This window comes from Callionymus lyra, chromosome 1 (genome assembly GCF_982586985.1).
Source record: "Callionymus lyra chromosome 1, fCalLyr1.hap1.1, whole genome shotgun sequence".
NCBI classification, from domain to species: Eukaryota; Metazoa; Chordata; class Actinopteri; order Syngnathiformes; family Callionymidae; genus Callionymus; species Callionymus lyra.
This window is the reverse complement of record NC_141818.1, coordinates 35661228-35671355: the sequence shown is the minus strand read 5'-3', so window position 1 is coordinate 35671355 and position 10128 is coordinate 35661228. Positions and strand designations below refer to the sequence as shown.

Genomic DNA, 10128 nt, shown 5'->3' with positions numbered 1-10128 from the left:
TGGACTCTGAAAATAATGACACTGCTTCATGAAGCTTCATCAGACCATCAATACCATGTTTCAATTAGTTTTTCAACTATTTATTAACTATTCTGACATTTCTTAGCTATAGGGGAATATACTAAAACATGTTACAATAACTATTATTGCTATTATGAATATTATTTATCATCATCAGTCTTATTAACATTAGTTATTAGTGACGTGATTTCAGAGTCTTATTAAGTACAACTCTATTAAACCATATAGAGCGCCATCTCTTGGGCTAGGGAAAAAAACACACATTAGACTTATTTGTTCATTGATGACTAAATATTAAAATATACGTTTATTGGTTTATTTTAAAGTAAAATTTAAAGTAGTATCAAATGAAACTTACAATCACATCTTGCTTTATTAACAGAGTTAATTAAAAATAAACTTTTTGGTTAAGAAAACAAGATTTCACGAGTGATACTATTAACCTTTTAATGCAAAGGTTATTGGCGATTTTTGTACATGTGAATAAAAAACTTCCTTCTTATCTTTAAAGGTCATGCCAGTATAAAAATAAATCTTCCAGGAGGCTGAAAATAAATATATCAGCTTCATGTTGAAGACAAATTCTCAGGCATCTAGATTAACTAATGATAAGCCTGTAGAAAATATTAAAAATTAATTTATAAAAATAAAACCTTTTTGGTAATTTTTTTGGCGTGTGTTACTGTGATATAGTATAGAATAAAAGTGGAAAGTTGTTATAATTTAAATAATTAATTATTTCATCAATCATTCAATTTTGAGACGTTTGTGAGACCTTTTTTAATTATTTGTGCAGAATGTCAAAACCATTGATGAAAATAAAAAAGTTTAAAAATAAATAAACAAAAATGGAACAGTTTTCTTAAATCTAAAAACTTTTACTAAGAGTTTGTGTCTTACTAGCGTGAATATTAGCAGACATGCAGACTCATTTGGGTGCGACAGATTGGCTGCTTGCATTGGTCCATTGCTTATTTTCTGTGTTATCTTAATTCATTCTTTTATTCTGTAATGAAACCACAAAGATCCCATGTTATGTTGTTACAACACTGGCAATAAAAGTAGCTGATTATATATTTTTTGTATTTTAAAAAAAATCAAATTTTAGCTGAGCTGCATGAAAAAAAACAATATTTAGTCAAAGAAATAGGATATAAGTAAGTAAGTAAGTCATTTTTATTTATATAGCGCTTTTCCAGACCAGGGTCACAAAGCGCTTAAACAATCAAAACAATACTCAATAAAGTATATACTTTAAAGGTCAAGATAAAACTGATAACACAACAGGAGTTCCAGAAAATCAACGAAAAGCCTGAACAAATAAAAACGTCTTAAGATGTTTCTTGAAGGAGTCAGTAAAAGTGGCTGATTATATTTATTTTTTATTTTTTTTAAATAAATCTAATTTTAGCTGAGCTGCAAGAAAAAAACAATATTGAGTCAAAGAAATAGGATATAAATTTAAACTTAGTTTTTTTTGTTGTTGTTATCATTAATGTGTTCTACCAATTTTTTAGAAGATTTTTGCGATTTATTTTTAGTAAAATGTGCAAAAATATCGAAATAATTGATCATAAATAAATGCGTTTAAAATTAATAAACAAAAATGTAAAGGTTCCATAATCTAAGTTGTTTTTCTTTTAAATGGTTTACACATTGGTTTTAGCCAAGGAGGACTTTAAAGTGAATTACAAATATATATATTTTGAATAACACTGGCAATAAAGTGGCTGATTATATTGTTTTTTTATTAAAAAAAAAAAAAAAATTTAGCTGAGCTGCAAGAAAAAATCAATATGGAGTCAAATAAATAGGATATAAATTTAAACTTATTATTTTTTTTCATCATTAATGTGTTCTATCAATTTTTTTGCGACTTATTTTAAGTAAACTGGGCAAAAACATCGAAATAATTGATCATAAATAAAAACATTTTAAATGAATAAATAAAAATCTAAAGGTTCCATAATCCAAGTTTTTTTTTCTTACAAATGAGGGGGAAAATACAAAATTATTTAAATAGTTAACACATTTTTTTTTAATAACACTGGCAATAAAAGTTTCTCCTCCTGATTCTAACAGTAGTTTCTGCGCGCACAGCATCCGTGCGTCACTTCTTTCACACGCTCTCTCTCTCCCCCCGTCTGCCTCGCTCTCTTGGCCCCGCCCCCCCATGGCTCCCCCCTCCGTCCATTGGTGTCTTCAGGGTCTCTCCCGTCCATAGGTAGAGTCTCCACCATGAGTGTCCATTGGTGTTTATGACGGCTTGCCCCCCCCCACCCCACCACCCCACCACCTCACCTCCCCCCCCACCACCTCACCCTTCCTCCCCCTCCTTCCCCCACCACTGGCCGCCTTCGCCCTGCCCACGTCTTCTCTGAGTCTCGGTTACGTCCATCTCCTGACGTTCAAGTTCGCAGGGACGTCACGTCCGCACTTGAACTTGCAGCTCAGGGGGGCTCTCTCTCCTGGACCCCCATCACTCTCTTCTGGCGGAGAAGTCATGAGGAGCTCCGCGGAGCGCAGAGCGTCTCTCGCCCGGTGACCGGCGCGTCTTTTTTCAGCTTCTGATCGGAACCAGCTCTTGTTTTTGTTATTGTTTTTTTTTTTCTTTTTTCTTCTGCTTCTTTTTCGGATGTCATAAGGATCCATGAATCTCTTCCCCTCGGACTTGTCAGCAGAGGACTTCCCGATGTGAAGAGCCCGCTCGGAACCAACATGTCTCGCCGCAAGCAAGGCAAACCCCAGCACTTGAGCACACGAGAGTTCTCACGTAAGTCTTTTATTTTTTATTTTTTTTTTAAACTTTATTCTTCGACAACCGACGCTTTTTCGTGACGTACAACAAGCTTTCTTTTTTTTTTTTTTTAAATAAAAGTTAACTTTTTCAATGGACTTTCCCCTTCGGAAGCACTTTCAATACTTAAGCCACATTTACTTTGACAACATACATTAAATAAATATATATTTAAGTTGACACCTCAAATAATAAATAATAAAACATGAAACAATTAAAAAAGAACAGTATATATATAACAATAACAATATATTCGACTTCACTTCCCTTTACTTTATTTAAACCTATATTTTTACTGCCTAATTTCTTTTAAAAATACTCGGTTTTCGCTCGCAACCAGGTATTGACAAATATTCTCTCGTTTCAACGTCTTACTTTAGTGGGCTGGTCCTGACGGGCATCTACCAGTAGGGGGCGCAGTTTGATTGTACTCCCGTACACTGGTCACTTTTGAACTTGGTCCACTACCTTATCAGCAATGTGAAGAATACTTATTCTTATCATAATAGCAAGAATGTTGATCAATGAAGACACTTTATTCTGAAGGTAAACCCCTCCTACTTCTGATTTGAATCTCAAATATCAACATTTGATCGTAATTTTAAAGAGATACTGTTATTTATTCTGGAATATATGAGCTAATAATCTATTTAAAACGCGAAAAACTGTTTCATACCGATATTTTTGTCCAGAAAAACAAGCATAATCTCATTTAAATAAATGTATCTGTTGTTGTGTACCTTATTCAAGTGACCTTACTTGGATATAGAGAGAAAAAAGTGTAGAAAATTGCAAACAAAAAGGGTTTCTACTTATACGAGTGACAGGATGGCCAGATTTAAGTCAAACCCACTTTGAAAAACAAGATTATAGTTACAATTTTCACAAGTTATATTGCAGTCGCTCTGCATCAAAATGAGATTATTTGGTTTGAAGAAAATCTTTGTGGCCAACCCGTGGTCACACTCCTCTCGCCGGGGTGCGTGGCATAAGCTGGTTAAGATAAGCTTCTGTCGGAGGAGCCGGGGAAAGAATTCCCTCATCTTTAATGCAGCCGAACATCCAGGTAACTGGGCCTATCTTGCATAGTCCCTTCACACCTTCTCGTCTGACCCGACATGGAATTAAAGCCACAAGAATTCATCACAACTTATCTCAACATCCCAGACGAGACATCCACTGTCGTTTACCATGTGGCATGACTTCTTTTAAAAGCCCCCTCTCTCTCTCTCTCTCACACACACACACACACACACACACACACACACACACACACACACACACACACACACACACACACACACACCACACACGCACGCACGCACACACATCTCTCTCTTTTCAAGTACTTCAGGGACTTACTCCACATCCAACCCCTCCATGTCTAACCTTGGTTCATAAGATCCCAGCACTTTTAACGAAATGGGGTCCAATCATCTTGAACTCAAATTAGAATCTATTTTTTGATCCTCGGAGGTGTTAGGTTCATTAAAAAAGCGAGATTGGCAGCACAATAAAGAGGGTCAAGCAACTTAATCGTTGGGCTGTTGCCTGCTAGCTGAACATGTCAGGCCTTTTGTCAGGGACTGTGACTTCTTTTCCCAATATTTCTTTCCTTTTGCTCCTTTATCTTCCAAATGAGTAACATTTTATAAAACCCTATATTTATGGTGTTGATCTTTGCAACTGTTTCCAGCTGAAATGTTCCAGATCGATGTGTAAAGAAACGTCTAGTGATGAAAACTGAGGTTTTTTCTGAGCAAGGTTAAGATCAGGGCCGGGTCTAGACAGGCATGTATGAGGGGGCAGCCACACATCTTGGGGGGCATTGTGCTGTTACTTACTTACTTACATGTAAGTTTGAGGGGGCACAACATTTATTTGAGGGGGCCAGGCCCCCTCTTGCCCCTGCCTAGACCCGGCCCTGGTTAAGATCGAGGTCCAGACTCTCGATCCAATGAGCGATGGATTTGCAAGAATAGATAAGCAATGCTTGGAAAGGCCACAAGGGATTTAGTTGGTCATAGATCAGAAGTTTGATATCATAACCACGGTTCTACAAATTTATTTTCTAACTCTCTGCTTTTTTTTCTCCTCCAGCTGAACCGCTGTCGGGTGTTTTACCAGGAGAGGACTCTCAGGACTCCCCCAGGCTGGGTGTGGCACACGGTGAGCCCCTCAAAGGGGACCAGGACCTCCTGACCTGCGGACAGTGTCACTCCCGCTTCCCCCTGGGCGACATCCTGCTGTTCATCGAGCACAAGCGGAGGCAGTGCCACGCCGGCCTCTGTATGGACAAACCGTTGGACCGACCGCCGTCGTCGCCGCTCGCCTCGCCGCTCTCCACCACGTCCTCCTCGCACTCGCGGACCCCCCGCCATCACCCACGGAGGACCACCTCTCACGTTCCGGTCGAGGTGGCCGTTCAAGTGTCGCCGTACGACGAGGATTGTTTATCTACTCCGTTGCAAGGAATAATCCCCAAGCAGGAGAACATCACAGGTAAAAAAAAACAAAACACCGCAGCCGTGGCTCCGTGCCAAAGTCAACCGTAGAGAAACAAAAGTATGAAGTGAGTAGTTTCTGTGAGAGGAAGTGAGGATGTGGAGCGGGTTCTTTTCACAGGTTCTGATGAAGTCAAAGGGGAACAAATACTGTACGCATCTGTGTCCGAAAAGGGGAAAAACACATTGTCTGTAACAGCTGCTTAATTCTCAAGTATCAACCAGAAATGTAGTTTCCACAGGTGTTGCCTATGATATCATTTTGATTTTTACACCGAATTTCAACCAATAGGTGATGGTTTTTCTTGGAAATAGCGTGAGGTTCTCGCCAATACTCTTACCTACTTTAGTCACTTGCCTTTTAGCGTCATTTAAAACACGATATACATTCATTTGACACGTTAAAATACCACAAGTTCATTTACAAATTCATGTTAGCAGGTTTAATGCTACATGCAGCTCATGGGGATATGGTTCTCCCTTGAAGTGTAATTGCGAATAATTAAATTTTAAAGTAATCCTTATTAATATTAGATTAGATCAGAAAAGCAAAGTGTATTTGGGTTATACGAAAACAAGGAGCAGGTGTGGATGTTAAATATAATGTAATTTTAAAATGCTAAAAGGGAAATAAATAGTTCTTTATTGGCTACAAATATCACTTCTGAATACTCAAAATAGACGCTTTCTAATCGACAAAAATACAACGCTTTCATCCGATGACATGAGCCCAAAAAGGCAAAAGACATTTGTATTTCTCCTTCTAAAGTTTGTTGGCATTAGGGAACGACTGAAAAGTTAAATGAGAAAGTCATCCTCAAGACGAGCTTATCTCTCGCACAAGAGCGCCAGCTGTGCTCACGGTCCATTGTGAGAAAGAGAAGAAGTACATCTTAGAAATTGGAAAAAAGAAAAAAACACTCAAACAAAGAAACTGATTTCCGAAGGAATGGCGTCGTCACAGATGTGTTCGGTTCCTGTGGCCTTCACTGCCGTACTGCCTTATTACAGACCCATAATCTCCCTGCAAACACACACCATGATCCAGAATTGAAATACAGTCGCTCATTATCCCAGATTAATATTTATTTGAGGAGCGACACAGGTACTAATTGCGGATGTTTTTTTCTTCTTCACTGGATTAATTGCCTCTTAAAGCTTTAATCGTTGGTCCCGTTGAATTGTGTTTAAGCAGTGATAATGGCAGGTTTAATAAAAAGGTGGAGAATAAATACCTCATTATATTAAAGACCCTGCCGAAACGTTTGCAGGGGGGAAAAAGGAGCTGCTGCCTGACCTTGTGTGCATATTTGGAATTATGGTTGCAGTTACGCAGTGAAAGTATCATTGATTTATCTTTCTGACTGACCCTGGAAGGCCAAAATATTTGAACGCCACTGATAAATGTTTGACTCTCGCTTTATCAGTCGAATACCAGTGAACAACTAAACTGATGCAAAGAGAAATATTTCCACTTATCTAGGACTAGGAATCTGTAACAAACCACGTGGATATATATAAATGGAATCCATGATAGTTTGGGACTAATGCCTTGTACACGCATAGGCGGGTATAAATAAACATGCCAGATCTATAGTCGGTATTTTTGGCCAAATGGTTTGACACATTTTTTGAAATCAAGGAATCTTCCTTTTCTCTACGCAACGTTTGTTTTGGTCGAGGTTATTTTCGGACCTAAGAATCGGAAGACTTGCCTGAGGATCCACTGCATGGCTTGAACAAGTACGCATAGTTTGTTGTCACATACAACTACTTTTGGTACAAAACAAAACAAAAAAACATTTTAAATGACTTAACCCTTCCTACAAATGTTGTGGTATCCCTTGCTTTACCTCTGGGTCAAGATGAACGACCTCCTTGGCTTCCAGAAATACCTAAGCCGTGGCGGGGTTAGGGTTAGGGTTGGTGGGGGTTAGATACCTTGTAGCAGATACCTGGCCTTATCTGGAGACATAGATGGAATACTCAACAAGGGTGAAATAGACGACTCTTCCTGAATACCAAACATTTCTTTTCGTGGCAAGCTAGCATTAGCGCCAGTATAGTAGCACCTTCTTGTGTGGTATTTCGTGGTGTTTTTTGCCAGTGGAAAGAAGTACATATTTGATTGTATTTGCCTTGATTTCCCGCCAACGGGAAGTCGTTTTTTTTTCGTGTGACGCTGCCCTCTGTTAGTTGGGTTGTGCTGCAGCTTTGCAGATGGCTGAGCTGATAGCTGACTGTTATCAGCGAGTTAGCCATTACCATTCTGAACGACCACTGTTCATTAGTGAGCGGTGTGTGAGACATCTGCCTCATGATTGAACGCAACACACACACACACACACACACATAGACACACATTAGCCTAGAATGCCTTTCGGCGCTGTCAGCTGTTCCATCGGTCTCTTATTTGCTCATTTATATCGCGGTGCAGCCAAGTCCACATGATTTCTTTTCAGTCACTAATATTGTTCGCTTCAGATGACCATTTCATGACGAATAGATTTCCATTAGAGATCTGCGGCGCCCCGGTTAGGATGTTGATAACGGGGAATGCTGGATGGATCTTTCGCAGCAGTCCGGGGTCGGCTGTAGAATTCAACCTCAGTATTTATCGGTGTAATTATGAGTGATGGATTTTGGGAAGAGGTGCCAGCAAACCGCTGTGTTCTCCATATGCTTCGTGCCATGTTCTACAACCCGGGACGCCAACGATGATGACTTCCAAACGTGCACACACACACATCGGGTGTGTATCGGGAATAATCCGGCGTTCCGATATACTGTGATAGTGTATGGATAACTACATATTAGTAGTATTCTGTTGTAGAATTCACAGACAGCATGAATCTCGATGTTTGATTGTTTTGAAACCAAAACATGTATAAACATCAGCTTTAAAAGCGGTTGGAGTACAATGTATCCTCTCGTCCTCAGTTGTCTTGTAGGGTTGAATTGCTCCTCTAGTTTCTGAGGATGACCTTTGCCATCTATCGCCCCCTGAAGTTAACTTGCAACACAATAATGAACAAACCTTGTGAATATTTGTATGATAATTCTAATTTAAAAAAACATTATAATTCTACACCCACTATATACAGTATATACATATAAAACATGAGAAAAGTACTACAAAATAAACATGAATGAATTACATTTCAGATAAACGTGCACATTGATACGGTATTGTGAAAAAAACATGGTGATATATCAGTGTGTTGCTATTTTTCTGTATAGATTTTGAGGTGTTTTTGCAAGTAAATGAGAAATGAAAGGTTCAAATACTATTAAAGTAGGCCTTAAATGAGCTGTACATCTACACTATAAGTAGATACTGCATTATTCAGAGGGTCAACAAATAGGAAACTGTAGAAGACTAGATTGTGACGGTGAGACACGACATATATTTTTTATTTAAATAAAAACCTTTTTTTTTTTTTAATCAACGACATGGAATGGCATCTGTGCGAGACAGCCAGACTCCTCCCAGCTCTGTGTTCGGAATCCAAGATTGATGGACGCAGACTGGCAGTGCCAACGCGCGACCCTGTTCCATATGCTAGCTGCCGCGCTATCTCGGCGGCACCGACATGATGCTCGCGTCCACGGCTCGCTCTCTCCAGGGACTGTTGTTCATTAGCAGACTGTATTAAGTAAATATGCCGACCCCCACCAGTGCCCCCCCCCCTCCTGCTTTAATCTGCTACAGATGTATGGTGAAAGTTTTAGAAAAAAAAAAGGGGTGTGGGGGGGGGGTCGCGATGACCGGTTGATGGTGGGGGGAGACGGAGACGTGCCCCTCCGTTGAGACAGCTGAGGACGTCTGAGAGGCTCAAGGCTGCAGCTGGGTTTGTCTGGAGCCCAGGGCCATTACAAGAGGGCCGGACAGCCTGCGTGCCATCATTTGCATGATAAATAATTTAAGATATGCAAAGGGACAACGTTGCTTGTCTCCAGATTACGGATGGCCCAGAAACCAAGCAGATGACAGTTTCTCACACGAGTTTCCAAACCAGAGTTATTTAAATTAAAAAAAAAAAAAAAAATTATCAAGAAAGAGTGATTTAGGATGATGAATAAACTTTGATTTCTATTGAGCTCTCGGGAAATGTTGCTGACAGGAAAAGTGTAATATGGAGGTTTTAGAGATAGTTGTTTGGCTTCTGAAGGAACTATCGATTAAAAAAATAGAAACAGAAATAAATATATAATCATAAGAAAAATTACTTTGAAATAAAAATCATTCACATAAATCCAGCAAAAAAAAGGGGGTAAACATTACATTAAATAAAGAAAATCAGTTACATAAAACTAGTATTAATAAATACAGTTATTTATACAGATAAATAAATGAAGATCCGTACGATAGAACAAGCCAAAAAAAGCTTTAAAATTTAACAACAACTATTGAAACGGGAAACAGATTTAAATTCTAAATTAAAACATTTATTTAAAAAAAATTAACTTAAATACACCAATAAAAACACCAACCAAATCTCGACTTAAAACGTACATTTAAAATGAATTCACATACAACCCAAATATGTTTGTGGTAACTTCTTTGACAACTTAATTATTTGAAAACAATTGACAACACAATCAATTAACTATTTATTTTGTTGTTTTTTTTAACCCAACTGGCTAAAATATACTCACAACCAAACATAAATCATTGAACCTTGTAGTTTAATTCCCTCTACTTTGTCTACATCAACATCTGAATCCACCTCCTCTCGCTCCCCGACGCTCCGCCTCGATCGTATCCCGGACTCACAAATCCAATAATCAATACTGAGTTAATAA

The 10128-nt window shown here is 38.7% G+C and overlaps 1 protein-coding gene across 2 annotated transcripts in view; it reads left to right on the top strand.

The window, feature by feature from the left end:
* Window positions 1-2416: 2416 nt before the first annotated feature.
* Window positions 2417-10128, top strand: part of LOC148089241 (BCL11 transcription factor A-like) — a 150510-nt gene continuing 142798 nt past the window's right edge. For both annotated transcript variants that reach the window (XR_015713199.1, XM_087804723.1), the window contains exons 1-2: window positions 2417-2794; window positions 4919-5320. Coding sequence is in view for 1 of the 2 variants with exons in the window: in XM_087804723.1 (XP_087660849.1) it covers window positions 2740-2794; window positions 4919-5320 (457 nt within the window). In the remaining variant the exon portion in view is untranslated. The remainder of the gene's footprint in view (window positions 2795-4918; window positions 5321-10128) is intronic.